Here is a 27,095-nt window from a genome sequence, read left to right as displayed (position 1 = left end):
ATATCATATTATATTATGGTACAATATATATTATTATTTATATTCAGGTATAATTAATGTTTTTTTTCTCACAATAACAATTGTGATGTTCAATTGTACTTTTTGTTTGCTTATAGTCAATTATAGATACGTATACTCTTAGGCATAACTGACCTGTACATGTATGAATGACTTCCTGTATTCTGATAGTACAAATGTTTTCATTAATCAAAGGTTTGTAATTATTTAATAGTAGGAATGTATTTACACTAAGCAAGGACACGGCACGGATGTACAATATTGAGCAATAGACTTAATTATAATGTATGTGATGGGTTAACTTCTCAAATGTGGACTAAAATAAGCCGATACCATTTGATTTATACTTTTCCAACCCCTCTGTTTTCTCACATTTCAGAAAAACACCCAAACAAGAATAAATAACACGATGAATGCCTCCACAATTAAATTAATTACTCAAATCTTAAAACAAAATGTCTCTTTAATTTGTAGGTGTCAACAGCAGTACAAAAGATGGAGTGATGGGAGAAGTTTTCTGTAACACAATTTCTGTCTCTTTACAGAAAAGGAAGAAATTCTTGAGGTAAATGAGCTTAAACAGGCAGTTATCCATCCCACTGTTGCATTGTTACAATGGACTGAGACATACAGAAAATAGTGTTACATTATAATATGCCTGAATTGATCCTGCGGGGATAATTTAATCATATACAGTATACACATGTCTACGGTGCCTAGATGCACCCAAATGTGTCACTCATTGGTTTGTTTTTACTTGATATAGTGAATTAATACTACCAAAGCCGAGGAGACTGTTCTCCACACACACCACTGTAAAATTATTCACCTTAAGTTTACCTCACGTCAATACTGCACATGGAAACCAAAGACTTGCTGGTGTACACTTTGAAGCCAAGCAAAACAAAACAAACATAAAAAAAATGTAATAACATTTTCATTTTTTTTTCTTTTTAAGCAATAATATCCCTAGCAAATAATCAATCTTTTGTACTGTATAAAGAAGTGAACACAAATGTGATGGCAACATTTTTTTTTAAGTTGAATTAAAAACTTTACATTGGACTGTACAAGATATTATGATAAACTATTTACATATTCAGACATAAACTTTTTTTTTTTTTTTTAAAGCAGCAACAGACACTATGTATTTCATTTTCTCTAATAACACCCAAACAATACTTGCCATGGGCCTAGGTACCAGCCAGAAAAAAACAAAAAAATTCTACGCAGAAAATTGTATCGGGCTGCCAGCAATTTCAAAACGACGACTCCAGTGATAGAAGAGCCACACACAGTGTTGCTTGAGAGACAACTCTAAAAAGCAAAGTACCAAAGACAACTATAAATGTTGCTCTGAACAACAATTTTACACTTCTGAACAGCAGCTAGCATGTCAGTCCAGCATGTCAGTGAATTGTGCTGATTAAATTAACACAGAGAACATTCCCACCATATACATCACAAAGTTCAGACAGAATTTTTTTTTTGAATTACAGTAAGTAATGTTGAAACAGCGTACAAGCTTTTGTCTTCAGTTGTTCGTTCAAACCATTGCAAGTGGATTAAGAGAAAACAATTGTGAGGGCTACATTTGCAGACGGCTGGATAGTCATGAACATGTTCATTAAAAGTCAGCAACATACAAAAAGATGACAAGGAGAGAATTAACTAAGAAGAATGCACAATGTTGGTGCATTTTGCCACATTAAAAACAAATAAATATTTGCACGCTCCCACCTTTTCACAAAAATAAAATAATGAACATCACTTGTGTTTGAAACAATCATGAGAAAACACCTTTTCCTTTGTTTATTATGGTAATGTGAATGCAAGCCAAATGCATGCAGATTATTTAGGATGGCGACAGCTCCTCGTAAGAAATCTGCCACAAACTATGAGTGCTGTAATAAACACAAAACACAAGTGAGGATATACAGCATACCATTTAGATTGTATCATGATTGGACACAAATTATTGAATCATTATTTTACATCAAGTGCCTGTTGTTTGATTGAGTACCTTACTTGTAATGACTCCTATGTTAACAAGTCTAATGAGTACAGCTTTTTAATTTTGATTGGTTCTTTGAATAGTCATCAAAAAATAAGCAAGTGAGGTGCTTCTCTCTGTCTCAGGTCCAATACTGCTCTCTTTCAATAAGCAGAAGAAATTCAGCATCTACATGAGGTACAGTGACTTGTCAGGTTTTTAAAACATGAAACCACGTACAAAAATAAAACATAAAAAATAAGATAGAACAGCCAAATACATAACTTAAACTTCACTAATGAACAAAAATATATTTCCTATGTTATATTTACAATAGAATCTAAATGAGATGGTGAATTCACTGAAAACTTTTTTTTTTTTAGCTCCAATTCCTCAAACATGTTTTTTTTTTCTTCTGTTTCTCTGATTGTCCATGTTGTTGTTTTACTGACAATTTTAGAGCCAGCAGTGGCAAATAATAAATACAATATGTTGATACTCTACAGTTTCAAATACAATATACAATGCACTGAAGTCTGAAGTCTGGTGTTTGACGGCTGACCGAGCCTGCTGTTAAATTTTCTGCTCACTTTCTTGTGCTGAGTCTCTCCTCTAGGCAGCCCTGAAGCTTAAACAAAGTGTTCATTCATCACATGAGTCTTTGCATAAATAAACAAAATAAGTAGACAAAAAATGACTCAAATCTGGCAACTGTGAGAGCAAACCCACTTGAGTCCAACTGGGGAATTTTGTTAATTCATGGTGTTTTTCCTCAAACAGCTTCACATTAATCAGAATTGATAAAAATACAATTTATATCCAGTGCTTATAACACTTATGAAACATCATCTCCTCATGAGTTCTTGTCATTTTTTTCATTCTTTTTTTTTTTTGTCTTTTTTTTTGCTGTATAAGCACAGTCAAGTTTCAGTTCCGTGATGAGTCCTTTTTAACTGCCAGCCAACCAAAGCAGTGTGGCATGGTCATGAACATATTTACAATCACATACAAATCAATCTAACCACCAGCAAACAGGAGCAAACAGCTTTAAAATACCAAACAGGTTGACTTGGAAGGGAAAGTCACTTGGGTTTGTTTGTAGGAGAGCATCTTTAAAATAGTGTGTACCTCAAAACGAGAACACTGGAGAAAAGATGTGATGGAGACAAAAAAATAAAACAGGAATTATGAATGGGGTAGCTAAAAAAAAACCTACAAGACTTAATATAAATGCTTCCAAAAAGTAAAAACAACGCAAGCCAGCACTGATATTAACAATACGAGTGCAGAAGATGATTGCGTAGTAAGAGATATATAGAGCCATCTGTACCAATTAGAGCTAGGAGAGAATGCAGTGACCAGCAGTGGGGATCTTGAGCAGTTAAAGCCAGTGACCAGCCATTCAGATCCTTTAAAAAGCTCTGTACTCTTTCTGAAATGGACAGGTTCAAGGGCAAGAGAGGGGAATTGCTGGACTCATGCATTAATAATGCTGTATTTCAGATGATACCCAGTCGTCAGTCATTTTAATAATCCCCCACAGCTTGATGTACTTGTTCCATCTGCTCGCCAGTGCCTGGTGATTGGGCTAGGGTGGGAGCCCTGTTGAGGCCTTACTACCAGCACTTTGATGGAGAGCACAATGAGGAACACACACCCCATTTTTATTGTTTCCCATCCCTCCCTGGTGTTTTCTCCTTCTCTGGGCCAGATGGCGCCCCCTGGGTGCTGAGGTTGCCACGGGCAGGGGTCAGAGCAGGGCATGGCAGGGAGGGGAGCCACTTAGACCTTCTGCCCTGTAAAGAGGATCTGAGCCTCAACATCAAGGCCTTGCTTTATCTAGCTGCAGTCTCCAGAAGGTCACCACTTGTCAGCTTTTTGGCTGAAATTAGGATAGAGACTTTGCGCCCCTTGTTTCTGAGTCACTGCATGTTTTAAATGAAACCGTTAAGTGCTGATAAGATTATTTAAAACTAACAACATAAGGCTCAAGGTTGACAGAATAAGAATTGTATAAGTGCCCTATTGCAAAAATCAGTGTTTTAAGTTACCTATGTCATGTGTATATGACGAGGTAATTTAAGAAACAAACATATGATTTTAGCCTCTCTTCTCTCAAGTTTATAAATATCCTCATAAACTGTCACTCCTCTTAAGACTACGGCAGTAATCAAGTCATTGCATCAACCCTCTGACCGTGCTCTACTTTAAGACGTCTTAGTGTCAATTTAAGATTTACAATGTCTAAAAAGAATTAAGATTGAAAAAGTTCTAAGACGTAAGACTTTAAACTTGCCGTCCAAATGGGGCTAAATCGTTTAAATGTACTGTAGCTACACATTGTACAACATCAATTTGAGATTGTAATGCCCCCAAATCTGCCTTTCGCTGCTGTTCCAATCCCACAGATTGGAGGCCTTTGGCCCTTTAGCATTCTGGCCTGATTACAATCACTCTGATTAAGAACTTGGTGATTCAGACTGGGTTGCAGAGCTGGAAATGAGTTAAGGACGCCACTGTGCTCTGTGTGGACTGGGATGAGGAAATGAAAGGGCTGGCCGCTTTCATTGATGATCACTGCATTGGGCTCCCTGGAGAACGGCTAGCATCACAAGCTACCACTCAAAGATGTCGCATACTGTAACCTCCTGCAGAGCCTGCTGCCTCCAAGTTCCTGAGTTTCATTTGTTTATTCTGTTAGGGTGAATTAAAGAAAGACTGGATAATGAAGCTGTATTAAGAGATCAAGAGATTGTCCAAGAGTCACAAAGCCTCTCCCAAAAGACTTTACAGATTTTTAGAAACAACTTGAAATGTTTGGCACTTCTGCACTAAATTATGCAGTTTGTGTAATAATGACAACAACAAAAACGCAAATAATTATAATAATAATAATAATAATAATAATAATAATAATAATAATAATAATAATATGTAATTTCCCTCTGTAATAAGTTGGAATTACTCCATATGAATTGAGATATTTTGTACTGGTAATAATTAATTATTGATTAAAAACATTCACAAGCTGTTGGCTGGCACACTATACCTGAGTGAGAATAATATTCCCATCTTGAACAGTTATGCAATATATCAAAATCATCTAATTGAAGAGAAAAACAAGGTAAAGGACTGTAAGAATTATAGGTTCATATCAAATGCTCAATTTCAAGTGCTATCTTTTGTTCTAGGCAATGACCTAATTGTGTAAATGTCCATGTTCACAATGAAAAAATAAACAATGACATAAAAAACAAAAATCTAAATTACCACAACCAAACTGCTTCACACACTTGAAGAAACACTTAAGACCAAATAGCTTTTGATTCTGACGAAGCCACATCTGCATGCTGGCTCCTAAATGATACATTGTTATTTTTTTTATATATATTTTTTAAAAACACTTTTAAACCTTTTGTGGTGTAGTTTTGTTTTGTTTTGCTCTTTCGCTCCCTCAGATCAAACCAGCCCTTCAGGCATCCTCCTGTATGAGTGTTGTGTCTGCATTGGCCTCTTCCATTAAAGAGGTCTCAGTTGGTGCTGACTGGCTCTTGCGTGTCATTTTCACTACTATAGTCTGATTTGGGCTCATCCTCAAAATCTTCGTACATGTCCATCATATCCTCGCCATTGGCCGGCACACTGTTATTTGCCATGGGACTGGGCTCTAGCTTCATGTTGTAGGTGCTCTGAATGACAGGAATGGCTGGCTCGGGACTTGCCGAGGCACTCGAGCACTCTGATGTCATCTGAGGTGAGGGTGTGGTGGTCGCCATGGTGATGGCCCCAGGATAGACCATACTGGCGGTGGTGGTGATGGGAATCTGTGGTGGCTGTCTGGATGTAGGAGAACAAGATAATATTAATACACCACCCTTCTCTCTCATGACTTACTTTTGAGATAAATTCTTCCAAACCGATTAAAAAAAAAACTGATGGAACGAATGCCAAAAGTGTTGCTGAGAGAGAGAGAGAGAGAGAGAGAGAGAGAGAGAGAGAGAGAGAGAGAGAGAGAGCTGCTTCGGATAGTCTGAAAAAACCTATATATATATATATAAATACAGGCTATTGTATTTTTTTTTGATGGTTGGATTAGGGATTTCCCACAGTAATGTGCTTTAAAGACAGCAGCTCTGTGAAAAGGATTTGGGAAAAGAGGTTTTCCTTCCTGACAGCTCCTGTCTTGAGCTGTTCAGAAACACTACCCATTTTATTGGTGACATAAAACCAATACGTGGTTAGCGCTGCTCTTGTCTGCTGTTGCGCTGGATGATTGATTCTCCAGCCGCTGAAGCTTATGACTGACATGGGAACACCTGGAGAAGGGTTCTCCTGCTAACCACACACAGTAAATTAAAGTGTTAAGCTTCAGACTGCTGCCCTCCAGGCTTCTGCAAGTCTATACTTAAAGCTCATATCCTGTAATAATGTCTGCACTTCATGCTCTATTGGCAGACTGCTATTGTCTAAAATTATTAAATCACAGCTATTGAAAAAACACTCATGCCAGGCCATTGTCTATCAATACAGTAGAGGTTAGCTCAACACTTACACTTGGAAATAATGCTTACATTGTATGAGAAGAAGATTTAAGGAGGCAAAACAATACAGTCCAGTTGCTATGTTTACAGATTGTCTGTGTGTTAGTGTGGTAAGATTGTGAGATTTATGATTGCGCACCTACCCCACAGTAAAAAACTGTCTCATCTCTTGTCGCCGTGAGCGCATCATCTGCTTGTACTCTCCAATGCGGAGTTTTTTTCCGTCGATAATGCAGGTCCTCTTAGGCCGTGGCTTGTACTTGTAGTTTGGGTACTTCTCAAGGTGTTGCTTACTCAGACGGGCTTGCTCTTCGTAGAATGGCTGCTTGTCCTGGTTAGTCATGGACTTCCACCGGGAACCTGCGCAACAAAGTACATTTAGTGTTCAGTATGGGGGATAAAGCAGCTTTGATAACTGATAGTGATTAAAGAGTAATCCATGATGTTATCCTAAAATAATCATTTGTGTCATACAGTGTTAGGGACATACACTTTACCATATTTGGTCAAAGCTTACTCTAACACTGAACTGTACTTAATAAGGGTAGAAGTTTTCTAGCAAATCATGATTGTTCATTTATTCCACACCAGCCTATTGATATCCCTGCACATGCACATTATTTGAGACGAGAGACATGCTTCGATGTCAAACAGTAAGGAACAACAAGCTAGTGTAGTAAATATTGCAGCTCTGTGAAGTGTCCTTCTAGGTACTAGATGACGGCACTTTTAACAGCTCTGATGTATGGACTCCAATGCTGAGGGGACGAGACCTATTTAGCCTCTGTCATTTTTCATGACAAACACTTATGCTAGTGATGGGCTATAAATCCATCTGTATACTGTGGTGACCTGACAGTGGCCTATGAGATAACACACCCTCCTCCTTCAGATGCTTGCTACTTTGTCACATCAACTATACTTAAAGCAATTAACCTATTGATCTAAATGTTCAAAATGCTGTCAGAATGTCACCTCGACAGTGTCATGAAAGAACTTCTTTTTTTAACTATGAACTGTAAACACTGCAAGTTCATCACTATTGTCAACAGCAAAAGAGTTAAATGCTTCTGTTCAGCTGGAGGGTGAGAGGTGCAGAGGCAGGAATGGAAGATGCTAAATGGATAATAAAGAACGCTGTTGGGTACATGACAACATATTGTTGTCAATTTCATTCGCCAATGGCTTACAAATGATAATAAAGCACTAAAGTGTTGCAAAGATAATTTTTATGTCCTTTATCGGTGGTATTATGTCTTAGGAGAATGGTACCTTGACATATTTGCTGGAGTGACAAGATTTAAAAGGTCTTACCCAAAATCTTGCTTATGTTGGAGTTGTGCATGTCAGGGAAGGCCTGGAGGATCTTGCGCCGCTCATCCTTGGCCCACACCATGAATGCATTCATTGGCCTTTTAATGTGGGGCTCGTTGTTGTTCCTTCCTCGGGTTTCCCTGAAGACTCGTGCCTCAGCAGATCCAGCGCCTCCTGTTGGACAACAATAATAGGGTTGATGATTGTCTGCAGAACCATTTACTTCCCTGGACTCTGGAATAGCCAGAGCAGGAACAAGAAGAGTCACAACATTGATTAAATGACGAGCCAAGTTCAAACTCTCCATCGACTGTCATCATCATGAACATTGTTTCAGATGAGTGCTGAGCTACAAAGGGGGTAGACTTGACAGGCTTGTATTTTATGTGCTATAAAAGCGACACATACAATGTCAGTTTAAGCGGGAGCTACGCTCTTCAACTTATACTCAGGTCTATCCAAAACCAAAAGAGGAAGACCTCGGACTTCAATGACAGTTAAATATTTTGTCTGCAAGAATGTTCACACTCTACTCAACCACATACATTTCAATTTGACGTTCATAGTGTCCATAAAAAGTGCAAGAATGCAAACATAAATAACAAATATGGGACTTGAGGCAGTCAAAAAAAAAAGAAGTAAATTTTAACATATATATATGCACAAATAAATTCATGCACGCCATTCCGCCTTCTCTCCTTCCTGCTTAACTCTTTTTCTTTTTCCTTCCTTTCTTTCTCACTCTCTCGTTTTCCCTCCACATTTGCGATGAGAGACTGTGCCGATTCTGCAAAGTGCTGTTTCTCAATCAGGGCATTCACAATCAGCATAAGAGAGTTTCTCTCAGTATTAAACTGTACATCAGGCTGATAATGATTTCTGTTTGCATGCGCATTTGCTTCCTTTTATATGTAAGATGTGAAAGAATTAAATAAAAGCAGTATGAATATTTAAACAAACAAAAACATGTTGATAAACAAGGCTTGAAAAATAAGACAAAAAAAGCCTTCCATATGCTACGATACATCTTTAATGATCTCAAATCTGGAAAAGAAAGCTTGGGATGACTCATGCATATTTCATCATCCACATGTGAAGCCTTCTCATTAGACCATTCCACTTGCAGCCTTGGCACACGTTACCTGGGGTTTGATTTCTATTATTATTTCAGTTGATAAACAAAATCAAACTCTTAATGAGTAATGGAGGGCTGTGCAGAGACATTAATTCCAAATCCACAAAAACCTCACTTTGCTCTAATCACTGAAGCTGCTGCTGCATCATCTTCAGCCTCGAGAGTTTGAGTGGCTACACTTTGGAAAAGCGTGTCTTCTTTGCAAAAGTATGATAGGAGACAAGTAGGGAAGAGGCAATATATGCACACACACACACACACACACACACACACACACACACACACACACACACACACACACACACACACACACACACACAAACACACACAGATGCTGTAGTGAAGGAGCACACAGCGACCTCCAGTATAACAGAGGTGGAGGTGTGGTTCCTGATCACAGACAATGTTTGAGGTCGCGCTGCCCACTAGGAAACCTGTTTCACTCGGTACTAATTAGTTTTTGTATTAAAAAAATTATTCATTTTCAAGTATTAAGTACCAAATAGTTAATTATATATTTTGATTAGAGACTATTCTTTTCTTTTTTCTTTCATATAATCATCTTTAATAGGATGCTTATAGAGAAAGCCTAATCTGCGAAACCCTTGCCTTTCCTTAGTATCTTAATTAAATAATACATGGCCTACTAAAACATTATAAACATACTTACACACATACAGGATGCACAAAAACTCTACATCAGAATGTTTAAGAGATGCTTTAAGTCACTTTCATTGACACAAAAACTGCGCTTGTTGTGACTGTTTGCTTTTGCCTCCTAGAAGTCTATAGGCCCTAAAGCCATCATGAATTCAGAAATAATACACTACCTTTGCTGCCACCGAACCCCACAGTACGTTAATTTCATTTAGCATGCACTCACTGTACAGGATGAATTGATTTCACTTTGTTTGGTTTTGACAACCATGTTTATTGTGCAATGAAATGTGGTGTGGCGGAGGGCTGACAGTATCCATCAACGCGGGGCAATCTGCTGACTGCCGGGGCCAGATGAAGGTATTCATTAGCTCAGGAGCGCAGCGCTCACTCAGACACGACAGCCAGTGTCTGCGCCCCGGGATCGCTTGCTGTAATTTACGATGCCTCCCGTGCCATTACTCTATCACTGACACTGATTCAGCAATTTATATACTGGTGTGCATGCATACGGGCAGAGGTGAGCTTCTTACAGAGAGGGGGACAAAACAACCGCCCGCCATCAGCTAGTGCCACATCCATAGTTAACCAGGAAACCAGCCACGTGACTTGGTTCATTGGAGGGAAACCAGATGAGGCATGGTTTTTTGCTCACATGATGGCACATAGAAAAGTGCCTCTCTGATGCTACAGAAAGCCGTGGAAATTAACAACAGCAGTGTTACATCATCTTCTCCCGTACCGAGGCAGCAGGTGAATGGTGTGGTCCTCGATTTGTAAAGAACAAAGTTATGAAGGTATCAGGTTGACTCAGACTTAAAGCTGCCTCTGGAAAACCAACATCCTAACACAGAGCTTGACATTTGACCTGAATTAATATTAAAGTTGTTACTGTAATCTCTCTGATTAGAGTATGAACATTACAGTACAGAGTTGGGAGGCTGGCTTTCTATAATATAAGCATGCAATGCATCATGGGTAGATACATTTAGCCCCTTATTCAGCCCCCGTAATATATATGACTTAATCAGAGGCATCCTGCGCGTTAGCTGCCGCTCTCAGCAAATCCCTAGAAGCTGCAACATGCAATTTACTGCAACATTGTTTCTGTCTTTTCATTGAAAATCATGACACTGGTCTGACACTTTGCAAATGAGCATTAACATTTTTTTCCAGGAGGTGCAGGACATTTAGGAATCAGTTAGTTAGGTGTGTGATTGTGTAAATAAACACAGATGTTTAGCAGTGACTGGGGCAGGCCCCCTGGGTGGTAGCTGGGGAAGGGAGCGCAACAGAGGGAGTGCTGCTTAATAGAATTTATTGTGATTCATGAGGCCCGCAGCTCAAGTGTGACAGAGCGATATGAGAATCCCCTTTTAATTTGTCTCCCCTGGAAACACTGCAGATGAGCAGCATGAATTACAGTGAGAAAGAATGATTGTGTGTGTGTGTGTGTGTGTGTGTGTGTGTGTGTGTGTGTGTGTGTGTGTGTGTGTGTGTGTGGATGGGGGGTGGGTTGTACAAATAAATTGGAGAAGGATAAGCTGGTATGGACGAAGCAGCAAAAAGGGAGAGAAATAAAGAGAGAATGTAGTGAGGCCCAAAAACCTATTACACCTGTGTGCTGCAGGCTCAGACTCGACCATGTACCAAGCCAGAGGGTAGCACTGTCCCAGCCGTCCCCACTTTTCTCCTCCTTACTCATCTTTGTTCTGCGGGCAGACACATAATGTCACCCAGGAATCCGCTCAAGAGGATGAGCCTCACTGAGCAGGCAACAATTACGCAAACCTGCCAAGCCCTCCCTGTTGGGATCAAATCTAACACCTCTGACTGAAGGCATTTACTACTGACAATAGAGCCTCTCCCTCAGAGCAGGATCAGGCAAGATTAATGTGTATGGACAGACAGGAGACAGCGCTCAGTGCCACTGTTCTAGCCTGATCTCATAGCATGCTAATTAAACCATTACAAATTACAAGTGATATAAGCCCTTTCATAACATGTCAATCCTTTTTTCCCCTTTTCCAGTTAGGATGATTTGAGTTTTTTAGAGCACTTGTGTGTGTTTGTTGTATTAGTGTGTGCTCATGGGAACTTGGAAACAAACGGCCTACTTGTTGCAACATGTAGCCTATTGCTTTTACTTTTGTCTCCTCTATCCCCTCTCATATGCATTTAGCCTAAACGTGGAGTCTAATCTTTCACAACATCCCAGATGCACACACACACACACACACACACACACACGCACGCACACGCACACACGCACGCACGCACGCACGCACACACACACACACACACACACACACACACACACATAATTGTTTCCTATTGGGGGTAAATTTGTATTTTCCGACAAAACAGAACTTTCTTATTGATTGTGTTGACCTATTCAGCTATTGTTGTTGTCACTTGATAAATCATTATGTCTGAGCATCCTCAACTAAGCTTTCTTCTAGGAAAATTCCTCAGCAATAAAAGCCAGAGCTCGATTCCCACGGCCTCACAGTGCAAGAAAAACAACAACAAAAACCTCTTCGTACAATCAACTAATACAAAACAGCTTCGAGCTACCGAAACCCATCAAAGTCACAACAATGCAACACTACTGTTCTTCTCATCCTATTCCACGAGGACATTGTTAGAGACACTGCTTGGCTAAAGCCCCATCTTTTTCTCACTCTACGGTTGATATCATCGCACTGGGCGTTTAGATTAATTCTGTTTCCTGCCTCCACACATCTCTCAACAACCTCTTTGTTCTCTGCGGACTCTCAGTGATGGTGGCGGTTTAGACAAACACAAAACCTCAGTTACAAAGCAACTCTATACTGCCATATGCGAATGAACAAAGGGCCTGGCTGGGCTGAGGCCTTTGTGGTATTTTGTGATGTTTTCTTCCGAGCTTAAAAAGACCTAATGAATTTGCGGTGGGTTCATGCGTGTGGCTTGTGGCTTTGTAAAATGAAGGAAATCCTATCTATTTCCATTCCTTTGCCACTTTTTTCCAAGTCGTTAGGACTTTGGTTGCTGCATGCTTTGCAAATATTAGCTTAAGCAACCTAAAGCTTTCTGTGAACTGCTGTGATGACAGAAGTCCGCTGTACACACTGGGTCTACTCAATGTGGCCGCTCTGTTCTGGAGGGAAAGCTGCGAAACACCAGGGCGCTTTCACACCCTATGTAAGGGCTGGGAGGTACGCCCAGTAATTTTCCTTTTTCGGTAAAGTGTGTGCAGTGTGTTCTGAACTACTGAGGAATAGTGTGAAGAAATACAGAGGAGATTTAAAATTAGATCCCCTCCGTCTGTACCAGAACGGCCCCAAAAGGTTATTCATTTATAAAGTATATTTAATAAGAATTGATTTTCTTAATTGTCAGGTCAAAAGACTTCCAGATGTTTGGGTTAAAAATGGGCTAAGTTCAGTTAATAAGTAAACATCTTGGTGAAGTATAACTATATTATACATTTATATGACTATATTTTAATGTAAAGCAGATGCTTACTACGTGTTGAAATATTATCTTTTAAATATTATTTAAACAACTGTATTATTTAAGCTTGACATAAAGAAAGACCTTTGACATGCAATCAGCAAATGGGAGCTTTCTTGGTTATTAAATAGAGCACACATAAGCTGCAATTAGATGGATACTGTATGTTTCTATATATCAAGGTATACCAGGGAGCCAAGCCTTGATTGGGTCAGGGAGCAGAAAATCCTCACAACAAGGATTTCAAAAGTAAACATGTTCTCAGAAGAGTAAACACTTTGTGGTTCACATCATAAAATTCTGCTTCACATCATTCAACCGTATGTGTTTTCCTGTTGGTGAAGCTGAAAGAGACAGACATATATATTTGTGGTGAAAGAGAAGAAATGCTAACTGTGTGTTTTGAGTTATGTGTACTGCCCCGGCTCCCAGCCATCTCCCCCTGGGAAGAGGACCTCTCCTCTCCTCTAACCTCTACTTGCTCCTAATCCATAGCCCACTGGGAACACTGATGTGAGGCGTCTGGCGCAAGCCTTTCCCTCGGCCCTATGCAGGACTTAAAAGGACACAACTGCCCTGGTGTGTTTCAGTCCCGACTCCACAGTAGCCACAGAGAGAAGATTCCCACTGGGGGAATGAGCACTGGAAGCACATCTGTCCGAGGAGTCAGACGGGTGGGTTGGGATATGCTGCTGCGGCTCACATGTCGATGAATCCACTAAATGCACCTCTATTTCTCATCTTCAAAATTGGGTGTGATGTGAAACTAGACATTTGCTTTGAAGTTGGTAAATGTTTTTTTATGGGGAGTAAAAAAATATTTTTTGTCTATGTGAACTAATTATGAAAGAGCATTTATTTCTAAAAGTGACGGGAAATGTGTCTAAGATGTTATTTAAAGATGTTGATGGGTTACATTGTCCTGAGAAATATCTATCCTTCTGCTTTGAGACTTTTTGAGGCATCAAAGTTGAGTCAGAACCATTTTCCTCTTTGCTCTGGCTCTGAAGTGCCATGGAAACTGCCACAAATATTTATGTTGGACAAACATTGGTGCACTGAGGTACTTCTTGCTCCTGTGTAGGAACCAGCAGCCACAAAGGGAGATGACGCTTTGTCACACTGGTGCGACCCAAATTTACACCCTTGTGCCCGGGACCTCAAACAAGCACAACAGCAACAGGAGCCGAGCTTGGAAAAAAGCCAGCTTTGTCCTCAGGCACCCTTGTCCTCCGCTCACCTACCTGTGAAAACCTCGGAGCCACGGCTCATTTCAAACGGCATTCAACCCAACCCCCACATCTCCCTCACACATACGCGCATGTTTCTGCACACACATACGCTCTAGCATTCAGAACTCAGACACATAGCCACATGGAATAGAGGACTTTATCAGCCATCAAAACTCCTTTTGCTTTCAAAGTATAGCATATCAGTCCATAGAGAATCCACTCAACATTAAGTCTTTAGCAAAGAATTCACAGTATCTTTTAGAGAATTTGAATGGATTACGAGGAAATCATCTGATGTACAGGCCGTCAATTACAATTATGTGCGATTTAAAAACAAAAAAAAGAGAGAAATCCAAATATGGCCTTACCATCCAGATCCTCTGGCCTGGTGAGGTCAATAACTCTGTGGCCGATCTTCCCCTCCTCACCCAGCTTGCTGAGGTGGTGCCCGATGCTCTCAAAATGCGCCCTCTCCTGCAGGGAAACACAAACAGTCAGGTACACGAACAAGCACATACAGTGATAGAATTGTAAAAATAACCCCATCAGGAATCTGAAAATTTGAAAAGGAAAAAAGTGTCTTTGGTAAATGGAGGTTCTTTTGAAGAGCTGCTCTTTTGACATGAGCTAGATGTAGCTTTTTCCTCTCTCATCTCTCTATTCAGCAGCTGCTATAATGGATGACAGGAGGCAGAGAGACAGTGAGGGCCAGGGGTGCTGTAAATAGATTTACAGAAGGATACTTTGTGATCCGAAGCACACAATGGGGCCGTGGCCCTCTTTGCAATGCTCAGATTTTCCTCTGTAATCTTCTCCTTCCAGTCTACAGTGCCCAGAGCTCAGCGCCCATCATTTATTCAGAGTTCATGCTTTAGAGAACACACCGTGTTTTCTCGTTTGTCATGTCGCTTTGTGCTCAGATTAAACTTGGCATCATGTTGTACTTGACGCACAATGAAACCCTGTCATTCAGCACTCCGTGACAATATTAAATGTCATGTCCGTGTGCATTTACAGAATAAAATAACAGCTTTCGGGGGGGCCTCTGAATAGTTGCTGCACATTACACTTAATGTATTATGCAAGGGGAGAGTGCCGACTGCTGCTGGCTCCATTGTTGAATGACCTACTTCCTCAGTGAATACACAGGGCATTAGCAAAGGGCTGTCTTCCTCTCTAAAGACTCAACTAGAAGATGGACACTTTGACTCCGCATGATACAAATAATCCTCCCCCCCTACCCAGGTTTCGCCTGGATGACACTAAAAGCAGGCATGTTGCCACCATTCAGAAAAAAAAGCATTTGTTTTACTCCCAGGGTGAGCGTTCAATCTCTGCCAAAGATGTACTGTCTGCACTGACCTCTGCCTCTTTCTTTTCTAAACATGCCTATCACAGGCTGCCCAAACACATCCTCAGGTAGAGTCCCCACACAATACTAACAGCTCCCCTGCCACTCACACCGACACCAACACACACATTAATCTTTTAGCCCCTTCTTTGTAATGCATTGCACCATTTTGTTGTTTTTTCACTTTTCCCCACAGGGACGTTTTCTCCCCCCCACTAAATGGAGAAGGTATTAAAACATTGTAAAACAATATATATATTTAAGGCTTTTTTTTGTCTCTCTTCAACAAATTGAATCATGCTGACAACAACAACCATCAGTAAATACATCACATTTCTGAGAAGACTATTAAGAAATCTAGCTGTCATCTTTTTTCTTGAGGGTTAAAAAGATGACAAGATAAAGGATGAAGATGGTTAAAGTCCATTTGAGGTCTTTCACAGTATTTTGATTTTCATGCTTTTATTTATTCAAGAACTATTCCTCAAAAGAAAGGCCTGCGACAGACAATAAGAGCACTGCAATTAACTATCATACTTGAAGGAGCAGTCATTATTTATGGCCAGCTGAGTGATTCTGATATACAATTAACCACTTCCTGCTTATGGCCTGTGATTAGAGCCTGTCTATCTGACGGCCCTTTGCTTACTTAAGTGTTTTCTAATTATGACATATGTGGTGGTCCCTGCTGGGCAAGAGGACGCTTTGTAAAGACGAGATGGAGTATGGTGCCTCTCTCGGTGTCACATTCTGCGTAAAGCAACACATGCTCTGAGCTGTATTCATCACCCAGCCACATTATTGCTCTTAATGAAAGAAGCTAGCAGCCCGATGACAAAGTGACTGATGTGCGATTAGCTGAATGGGCAATGGTGCTGCTTTAGATGTTACTTGGACAGTGCACAAGGAAGACACGGCGTTCATGGGTACTGTATGTCTGTAATAAAGTAGTCATCTCGTCCCTCTTCTGCGCTTCGTTGGTCCCTCCTGATCAATCAAGTCCTTTTATAAACTCATGATCATTAAGCATCACGTTGGGCTGAGAGGGAAAGAGAACAGGGCCCATCCATCAACAGATTTCATTAATAACTAGCTCAGCGTTGAACTTCTTTCTCCACCATACAAAGTCATATGATTAGAGAACATCAGCACATTAGACAGCTGGGAAGAAGACTAAATGAGGCTCTTGTTGGAGGATTCTTCAAGGTAGCTTTGACATAAAAAGGATCATGTGGTTTTTTGTGGTTATATAGAAATTAACTGTATAATTAAGACGAGCCAGCATTCAATATACTTGATATAAAGCAGTAGTTACAGTAAGTATTCCTTCCTTCCGTGTGTTAGCTATGCTAATTAATTTCAGACATATCTGTGCAATAAGTTACCACAAATTTTCATAAAATTTTATATACTGGGCTTAATATACTTATTGGTTATAAGTTTGGTAATTTATATCTGCGAATTAGACTTATAGTAGAAATTAGGGCCATAAATTATCTGCACGGCATCAGGGTTTTGTTTTAAGGCTGGAAAATATTCAGTGAACTAATGCTTCTTTACTGCCCACGCATCAAGTGCTGTGATAAATTAATGGCACTTTTATTATTTTATAGTGTCATTAAATTTTTACTGATCACTCTGACAGAGAAGTAGCAAAGGACATGCAGTATCTAGGGAAGCTGGCCATTCTGCCAGGGAGGGAGGGAGAGAGAGAGAGAGAGAGAGAGAGAGAGAGAGAGAGAGAGAGAGAGAGAGAGAGAGAGAGAGAGAGAGAGAGAGAGAGAGAGAGAGAGAGAGAGAGAAAAATACAGAAAAATCATGCTGCTGTGAAGAGGTAAAGATAAAGAGACAGGAAACAAAAGATGTAACAGTACACATTATTCCCCTCCCATTCTGACCACGACCGCGGTCCCTCCCTCAAATGACTTCAGCATGCGGCTCTCCACCCCACAACTAAAATTATAGCAAAGCACTCAGAGCTGTAGTGGAAAACTGCCACCCACAATAATCTCATCTACCCTGCCTTTGCAGTCTTTTGTCTTTAAAGTTTGGTAACCGATGCATTTAGTCTAGTAGCACATGGCTTCCCAGTGAAGTCATGAGCCAGTCTAGTGTAGTGGTGAGGCACTGATGAAGAGCGAGAAGGAAAAAGAGGATAGATAGAGTCTTCCTAACTTCTTGGGCGAGGGAACCCAAAAGAGCCCTTGTCAATGCTGTAAAGAAAGCTTTAATCTGGCCGGCCGCAGAACATGTGCCGGAGGCCTGCTACTCTGCCCACAGGGTGTATTCTGGGCAGAGGCGGGTGGCGGACGGCCCTGTGCATTGTGCCTATTCCTGCCCTATATTTAGGCAACACATTGCCAATCCTTACACTCCTTCACTCTCTCCTTTGTAAATAGCTCTAGGCTATAGGCAAAGCCATATGCCTGGGATTGTTCAAATAGAGATGAAAGAAAAATACACAAAATAGTGAGGTAGACTGCGGTGCAGATCAGCGGTCAGTTTTTTGGAGGCTGCTCAGTCTAGGTTGGGTATAGATGCAAAATGACTTATGTCTTAATCTAGATGGTTTTAAAGTTTTCATTTAACGTCATAATAAATGAACGCACTGCTTACTACATCACAACAGATATCATCTATTCTACAGTTTTTGATAGTGAAAAATAGTTAAATAATACTTTTTTTAAGTGCCATATGTTGAAACAGGCCTTGCTTCATGTTATATGACTAGACTGTGGGCTGGGTCCAAAACATGCTTTAGTTAATTTTGTTATATTTCAATTCATCGTCACGTACTTAATTATTTGTTATCTCTCATAATAATTAATCAATTGTGCTTTTTTTTTTCAATTCAATTTGTGTGATTTCGAGTACAAAATGATCTGACCCCACGTTGAAAAATGAAAAAGGTAAACTTGACAATACAAGCACAGATTAAATTGGCACGTTTGATCGCCAAAACATTTTGACATCAGAATGATTATTTAAAGAGGAAACTGCTTAACGTCTTTCAGGCAGCTGGCAGGCATGACACATTTTACTCCTTCCAAAAGTTACCAGTTGCCAACTCAAAGTCATATAATAGTCTGGTTATTTTTTTGGCTGTGTATATATGTACTGTATATACAGTAAATTACATGTTTAGCCCTTTCTGTGACATCTGAGAGCAGTAACTCCTTACTTTCCAAGATCTCTAAACTATTGGTAAAATCTCATCCACGTTTCCTTCATGGTGGAAAGTATGTGATTGCATATCTTTAAAATGTTCATCATTGGAACCTTTAACAGCTGCAGGACCCGAAACAGCCACTTATGTGTGATAATGTGCTGAACTAGTTCTGATTATATCACACACCTGGTATGTGGCAAGTTGAAGGCAATGGCTCAATGGCTCCGACCACAATACAGGGCTTTATGTATCAAGTGTCAGTCATCACTGTGGTCTGTGGCCCTGAGAGTCTTCTCTCTGAGGGTCTCAGAATAAACCCCTCAACAATCTGTCCCAGCCCTGATGGAGACAAAGACTGCACTGGCTACAGCTCCTCACAGCTCTGCGCCTCATCTGTTTTGTATTTTTATTGTAACCAGTTGCAATGTTATTTATAAGTCTGCAGCTTTCCAGTAGTTTTTGCTAGTTTTGAACCATTTAAATGTTAAGTACATCCAGCCATGCGGTAAACCCACAGTTCCTTTCATGCAGACTGTTGCTCTCTTTTTACCCTGAGCTCTCCCTTTGCTAAGGCTAATGCAGGCAGCAGCAGAATCAACAGTAGCAGCCACAAAAGGCTGGCATCTGTTCTATAGTAGTCGTCCTCAACATCACCCAGAGCAGAGATGGCCAGCTATTCCCTTCCCATTTGTACTGCCAGGGCATCACCTCATTTGTTTAAAACAGAGGGGGGGGGGGGGGGGGGGGGGGGGGAGGCCTTTAATTAAATTAAGGAGCTTAAACTTTAAGTGAGATAACCCTATTCTGGGCTTTGTTCCAATGTAATGTTTATTGTTTGTTTTTAATAAAAGGATATGCTATCATTATTCAAGATGAGTTTGTTTTTTTGGAGGAAAAACAAGTCAAACCCACAAAAGTTGACCTTTCAGTGCCAATTTGAAATGTGCATTTAGTCAGAACAATTGGATTTGTTGGTGTGTCTACTTTGGAACATGTTGTGTTCATCTTTAATACATTATACATATTTTGTTTAATGCAAAACATTGCATTTGTGTGCCGTACTTAATTAGAATCAATTGCGCTGAAAACGTAATTGTTTTCTGTGTGTCATACACAAGTATCTCAGCGCTGTGACACATTCCTGACATAGTGTTCAGTTCTTATGTTGTTCCTCACACTGCTGAGATCATTTGTGTTGACATCATGTACTTTTACGGGTTTCCAATCCTCAATGATCCAGAAATGTCCACTGGGTCCTCCAGGGATTGTTAAGTTGGGCTGAAATCTCTTGCCTTATCAAACCCTCCAGGTTGCAAACAGCAGGACATTAGAAACTGCAGCATTACTAAAAGCCCTTTCACATATGGACAAAACCTCAAGACTTGTTGGACACTGGAGCTATTATGTTCCTCCTGCAACAATACCATAGACTATAAATGGTCCTTTGTGGCCTATTCTTTTCCTCGTCCTTTGTTGTATGTGCCTTGTGGTTAGTGCGGTATCACAGGTCTTCGCCACCGTGGCCAGCAGCATTTCTGAGCAACTGCAGCAGGCCAGAAATTCACCATGTAAAATGACAACTGTAGAAAATAATGGAGCCACTACCTCCATATGACCCTACCAAGATGCAGCCTTGATGTCTTTCTGGGGAAGAGGTGAGACAGAGCTAAAGACCTAACCTGGGATAGGAGCCCACTGACACACATACACACACGTACTCACACTCATGCACAGGCACATATTATCCAGAGTCATACATTATTTTTATTCTTTTGGCAACCATGGACAATTGGACAAAGCATTAATGTAAGCAATCTTCACAATAGCACTTGCTGGCTACAGCCAGTGTCTGGGAGCTGAGCATAATCTAATTTGGATGGGCAAACCCTTGTATGCCAAGGATTTACATTGCAGCCAAAACGCCTTGGTTTGCAATTTCCAAGACAGCAGTCGAAAAGGAGCAGAAAATTGCTTCCAGGGCTGCAGACCAGACAAGATTATATTCAAAGTCTTTGTGAGGGCTTTGCCTGAATAGAGCCCTGGCATCACACACACACACACACACACACACACACACACACACACACACACACACACACACACACACACACACGAGAGGAGGGACCAGTATAACCACTATAACCAATAGGTTAGGAGTCTGGATTTTGTGGAGCACCAGCGTAAGCCCCATTTGAATATTTACAGGCTGAGCTTTGGGACATCGGAAATGGACAATTGTAGTCATCAATACTGAGGAGAGGAGGTGTTGTGGGGCAGAAAAGGGCAGTTCAATAGGTTAATACACTGGCCTTTCACCTTTTGATTCCAGTTAGGGACATGTCAGCAGAGGAATATATTTTATCTCACACAACCTCCAGGGCATCACATGTGCAATGTCTAACGGAGCTAAAGTAAGAGAAATGGATGCATCATTTAAGGTATATGTCATACCTGACTATACAGAGTTAAACAACAAGGCTTGCCCAATGGCTCAGGGCCAATAACATGCAGATCTTGGCCAGATGACTTGTCAGTCGGTGGCCCAAAATTACTTTTATCTCTTTTTCTCTGCTTGGCCCATGTTGTGCTATTTCTAACCATTGGACAACTCCTCAGTCAGCAACTTGCTAGTGCAATGTGTGTATACAAGACAGATGGACTGGACTGGAAATTTTAAATATTAGGAAAATGCATTTATACATTTTGACACACAGGCAATATTTAGCTTGGGCTGAACATTGCATTAACGCTCTAATGGTTGTCAGGGATTTCTGAGTTAGAGAGTTTGAGGTGCTCATTTACAGTTCAAATACAAGTATTCATGTCTGCAACAATGTCTACAGCACCTATTATGTGTTCTGTTAAAGCAGCTAATTGGCTACATCTCATATTTAGATATGAGAGATGATATGCTTTCCAAGCACATGGAGGATAATAAGGGCAACGGTACATTTTGAAATGTATTTTGTTAATTTTCTAAAATATGCTTTTGCATACAGAACAATTAAATAGAATACATTGTTTATATTTCTGTGTGAATATTATTTCCGTCTGCTGAGCCAATGAATATTTATCAGCATAAAGTACTACATCCCTTATCTGCTGGCAATATATTCCAGTAGGCCATAAATGCTGATGACAAGACGGTAACATGGTTGACTCTCTGCATTCACCATCTGAGTGAAAACATCCAGATACATAGGCTTGATATTTATTCACCCGTGACCCTGAAAAACAGCGTGTCCAGTTATGGTTACAAATGGATTCAGATGTACTGTATTTGACCTGTAGGCATACTGGCACGTTCTAGGTAAAAGCTTCCACCGGGTGAGGAGGAGATGGTAAATAATGGAACAAAGTAATTGCCCTCCGCAGACAATAATACCTATTGATAAATATTTCAAAAAGGTAAATTGCAGAAAGGTTGTAAAAGGTTTTATTGTACTGAAGGGATATAGTAAAAACAGACAAATAAAAGACTACAAAGAAATCCGCTCCTGTAATGCTGCATGAATATTTGACATGTCCTCGGGTGAAAGGCTTCTATACTGAACAACAGAGAGTCTGATCTACGCCATGTTCTCCTAGGTCAAAAGCCAGGGAGGGAGAGAGAGCGAGAGTCAAAGTGATAAAGGTTAGGGAGGAATGCATTGTACTGTTCAGACACACGTTTTATGAAAAGATGAATTGATCCATCTGTAAGCAGCACTTAGACCCACTCCTTTGCCCGGTCATTACAGTGGGATAAATCAATATTTAATATCCCCCTCTAACGGCCACGGTGGATGATCTTAACCTCTCCTTAATCCCATTTATGTTACCTTTCCAGATTCTTCCCCGTGTAAGCCTTCTCTATGATAAACTTCCAAACAAGACACTGCGAGGGGGGGGGGGGAACTATTAAAGACCGCACCATATTTATGTCAGGTGAGGCGCTTTCTTGAAATATTAATATTCTGAAACTGACCAAAGTGAAAGCTTTTATCAGGGGCATTCAAACCTTTCTAGTTCGTAGGCTTGTATCAGCAAAAGGCTCTCTCTCCTTCTCTCTCATTTCACCGCTGAATTACAGCTTACTGTTCTTTATTGCAGCCGAAGGATGAAGATGATGGGGCAATTCTTTTAGCTGACTTGATAAAGCGCGCCTCTCATTTCACACCATCCTAATAGGGCCAGTGTCACTGAAACTAAGAGGTGGCGGTATCTCACTATGATTTGCACGAACCAGAGAGTCAAGCATGAGCTCGGTTTAGGTGTCATTCAACAAGACAATAAATGATGTTGTAATGAAAACAGAGACATGTGTGTAAGCCTGAATGACTTCAAATGCAATGCGACAATCACATTTTCCAGCTGAACATGCTCTTTTATTTAGCGTATCGTTTGTGTTTTCAATATTGTAATCCTATTTGTGTACTCATTTTCTTTAAATTGTATTTCAATGAGGGTCTTTTTTATTACTACTTCCCATTACCTTACCCTGCCCCCAACACACACACACACACACACACACACACACAATCTCTCTCTTTCTGTTTCTGTCTTGCTTTCTTAAAAAATCTCTCTCTCTCTCTCTCTCTCCTCAGGTGGCAAACACACACAAAAGGTAGATTACAGGTGAGGAGTGAGCGACTATTTTAGGCAGACGATCCCTTTACATCCCTTTTTCTCCTCGTCTGAGATGATTTCTTTAAAATGCGTTGAACAGACAAGTCAAAATTCAGAGGAAACAAAACTAAATTCGATACAAAAGACTGAGTAGGGAGTTCGTTAAGCTCTGCCTGCTAAGGACAATGTAGCTGTAGGTGTGTGCTGCCTGTTGAAAATGGCTCTTTACAGGCATTGTTCAGTTACTGCTTTCATGTCATGGCAGATTCAGCTGCTTGGCTGACCACAGCCTCACCTTATTTGGGAGGGACGGAGGCAGCTGTACCAGCTCCTTTGTACTTGTGCTAAAAGTATCACATGTTGTACCTAAACAAACAATAAACAGCCTGTTGGCTTGTTTAAATGTATCAAGACATTTGATTATGGATTTATTGATTATTGTGAAGATCTTTTTTGTTTGGGTTAGTAAGGACTAAGTGCAGGAGAGGCTTCGTCTCTGTCCTCCCTGTGGGCTGCACCAATTTATTTGCTTCACTTCAGTAAGAGCATAGTTGATTGCCACCTGCATAGACAGTGATCTCTTCCAAACACCAAATTAGAGGGAAATCAAAATAGATATTCATTGACTTTTTTACATATACATTGACCTAGTTGAGGCTGTTGGTTGAAAGTGTCAGGTGCTGAAATATTAATGAGTGTCGCTCCCAGTTCCTGCCTGCTCCTCACAGCCAACTGGCAACATGGCATCAAGCTGAAGAGAGGAGGACAGCTTTTTTCTCTCCTTGATTGACTCATCGATTGAAGATATTTTTAAAGGGAATCCCTGGGAGTGTGTGCTCCTGGTACAAAGCAGCCCCATCCTGTGTCAGGGGACGGACAGGGCTGCAAGTCTGCTTTAATTGGGCAATGACTTCAGAGTCTTCTTAACCCACACCGGGCAACGCCATGGCCTGTCACGGCCCTCACACCAACATCAACACCGTTGAGCCCTCGAAACACGCACACACAAACATATTCGTACTAATTTGAGTAAACACACATGTACACACTGAACTATGCCAGCTCTTATCAATACGACCACCCTGGACACGGATGAAATAAAAATGTTCGCCTTAAGAATTATTGATATATCAAAACCACCATGTTCCACTTTCTTTAATAGTTTCTTTCCTCCACTACTTGCAGGGTGAGCTGAGCACTCTTTGTGGTAACTGTTTTGCTTTATGGAAAAAGCTTGCAATGGAGAAGACCTGAATCAGGGGTGAAACAGAGACAGACTATATGATAGTAGTTCTAACCTTGTCAACTCTGCAGTTGTTGAGGCCCACTGAGCTGAGGGCGGACAGCTTTGCCTCCATGCCCTGCTGGTGATGTTGCAGCTGTTCCCTCTGGATCTGCTCCCTCATTTTCCGAGCCTCCTGGATGGCCTTCATCACTGTGTCCTGGTCCCCGAACAACGCGGTAGAGTTTAGGCTGGACAGAATATCTATACACACACACACACCGCAGAGTTAGTCTGCTAGAACGCACACTGCCAAAAAAGAAAAACAACTTCACCCAACATCTTGACAGTGGCATTTATCTGTGAGATATGAAGTACCTAAAACTTGCAATGTGGTCTCCCTGGATGTGAGTGCATACTGTAAGTGTGTGTGTGTGTGTGTGTGTGTTTGAACAGAGTAAACTTGTGTGCATGTGTGGGATCTTGATTGTGAAGTGAAGGTCTTACCCAGAGATGAGCCCCGGCCCAGGCCTATTCCGAGTGGGCTGGGGATACCACCCTTGCAGAGGAGACTGTTAGGGCTGCTTTTGCCGAGGAACAGGTTTTGTGTCGGTGATGTGGGGCATTTCACCAGGTCTGTCATCTTTGCCCGTGCAGACAGGTTGAGCGGCTGTGTTCCCTCCTCCTACGGCAGCAGAGATAGGTGTATGAGACAAGACAGATGTGAGTAGGTTCCCCCTCCCCTCCATTTTTGGAGGGGCTCTGGATTCCCAGACTGCACAGTTCTCCTCTGTTCCTGGTTAATTATAGGATCCTATCTTGACCCACACCTCCTCCCTGGTTCTACCCTCTCTTTTTTCCTTTCCTTTCCTTTCCTCTCCTCTCCTCATCTATCCTTCCTTAGGAGCTGTGCCATTGCGATGTTCTTCACAGTTGCCCAGTGCCTTTGTTCACACTAATTAAAGCAGATTCTGTCTCTCTGTACGTCTTCATCTGTTCTCGCTCTCCTCCTCCCTGCTCTCTGTGTCTGCACTCTGGTTCGAAGAATAAATAATGACCAGATAACGGCGGTGCCAATGATCAAAGACAGATGTTCTATTCATCAGATGTCGACTTACATTATCTACTTCATTAACTTGTTTTTTCTAATTTCACTCTTCATTTGTGCATACTTGGTTTTATCATATGCTTTGATATGCCTATTCATAAAAAATATGATTTGGTCATTTGGAAAAACTCAATAGTGTAGCTTTAAGTTGAGGTCAGAAGAGGATGCATGTGTTTGGTGCTGTATTTTCTGGGCTGGTTGCAGCATTTTAGACCAGTTACCTATGTGAGATGAAGAGCACTTTTTTTCCAAGGTGTCACCCTCAGCAGCTTGTCTACTGGGACCATACATCTACTATACTGTAAATCTATGGCTACCTGAAGATAAACAATAGGAGGCATAGGCAAGGCTTTTCAGCGCATGCTTAAAATTAAAAACGGAACTATTAATCTAATTATTAAAATCACAGTGAAGAGATCAAAAGAAATAGAGTTGATTTCCTGCCCTAATATCAAAATATTAAGAGAAATGTAAAATATCAATCAAATTAATTTAAATAACATTTAAATAAAATACATTAAAAATATCATCAATTAATAATTAGATATTTAATTCACCTTTAAATAAATACATAATCCAAGATGATGGACATACTGCCCTATAAACTAGGACATACCAAATCCATATGCACTGTGTATTTGCTTGAATACAATAAATGTTGAATGATTCTGAATAGAACTCAAATATTCGCATCCCAGAAGAGAAATGTCACTTCTCACAGTATAAATCGCCCTGTGTATACAGCAGTCTGTTAAATCAGATTAGGGCTTATGCTGTCGTTAAGTCTTTTTCAAAGCCCAAGTGTCTCCTTGTCCAAACATATGGCTCAAGCATAGACTGCCCCAAGGCCTTGTTATTGCTGTGCCAATAACAGTTTGTCATGCAGTGAAGCTGAAAGCAGACAAACAAAACTTAAGGCAATCTGATTACATTGGACTGTGCTACTCATTTATGTATAATTAAGTATATTCAAGTTTGTGATATTTGGCAATATTTGTAATATTTTGAATAGAATTAGTCTTGTACTAATATTGGCCTAACTGGCATCCATCTAATCGAGTAAATAGATAATTGTATTCATGTGATGAAATGACAGTTGTTGAGTCAGATTAATGGAAATCTTTCAATGGAAATCCCAGGAGGCAGGAGACCTGAAGGATTGTGTGTGAAGAGAAAGCCAGAGTGCTTTCCTACCATTTCAAGACATGATTTATGGTCTTTCTCCATTGTGATATTATTACGCTAAACT

General features: G+C 40.6%; 1 protein-coding gene across 6 annotated transcripts in view; it reads right to left on the bottom strand.

Moving 5' to 3' along the window:
- Window positions 1–1,093: 1,093 nt before the first annotated feature.
- sox6 (SRY-box transcription factor 6) overlaps window positions 1,094–27,095 on the bottom strand; it is a 129,334-nt gene continuing 103,332 nt past the window's right edge. For 4 of the 6 annotated variants that reach the window (XM_029457991.1, XM_029458006.1, XM_029458024.1 and 1 more), the window contains 6 exons: window positions 25,246–25,423; window positions 24,815–25,002; window positions 14,757–14,862; window positions 7,867–8,040; window positions 6,696–6,912; window positions 5,542–5,848 (listed from right to left, as the gene is read on the bottom strand). In XM_029457991.1, the coding sequence (XP_029313851.1) occupies window positions 5,542–5,848; window positions 6,696–6,912; window positions 7,867–8,040; window positions 14,757–14,862; window positions 24,815–25,002; window positions 25,246–25,423 (1,170 nt within the window). Of the gene's footprint in view, window positions 5,849–6,691; window positions 6,913–7,866; window positions 8,041–14,756; window positions 14,863–24,814; window positions 25,003–25,245; window positions 25,424–27,095 lie in introns of all 6 variants that reach the window. The other 2 variants (XM_029457999.1, XM_029458032.1) reach the window with 2 other exon arrangements.

The sequence above is a fragment of the Cottoperca gobio genome, chromosome 3 (assembly GCF_900634415.1).
Source record: "Cottoperca gobio chromosome 3, fCotGob3.1, whole genome shotgun sequence".
Classification (NCBI taxonomy): domain Eukaryota; kingdom Metazoa; phylum Chordata; class Actinopteri; order Perciformes; family Bovichtidae; genus Cottoperca; species Cottoperca gobio.
This window is presented reverse-complemented; position numbering and strand designations above follow the sequence as displayed.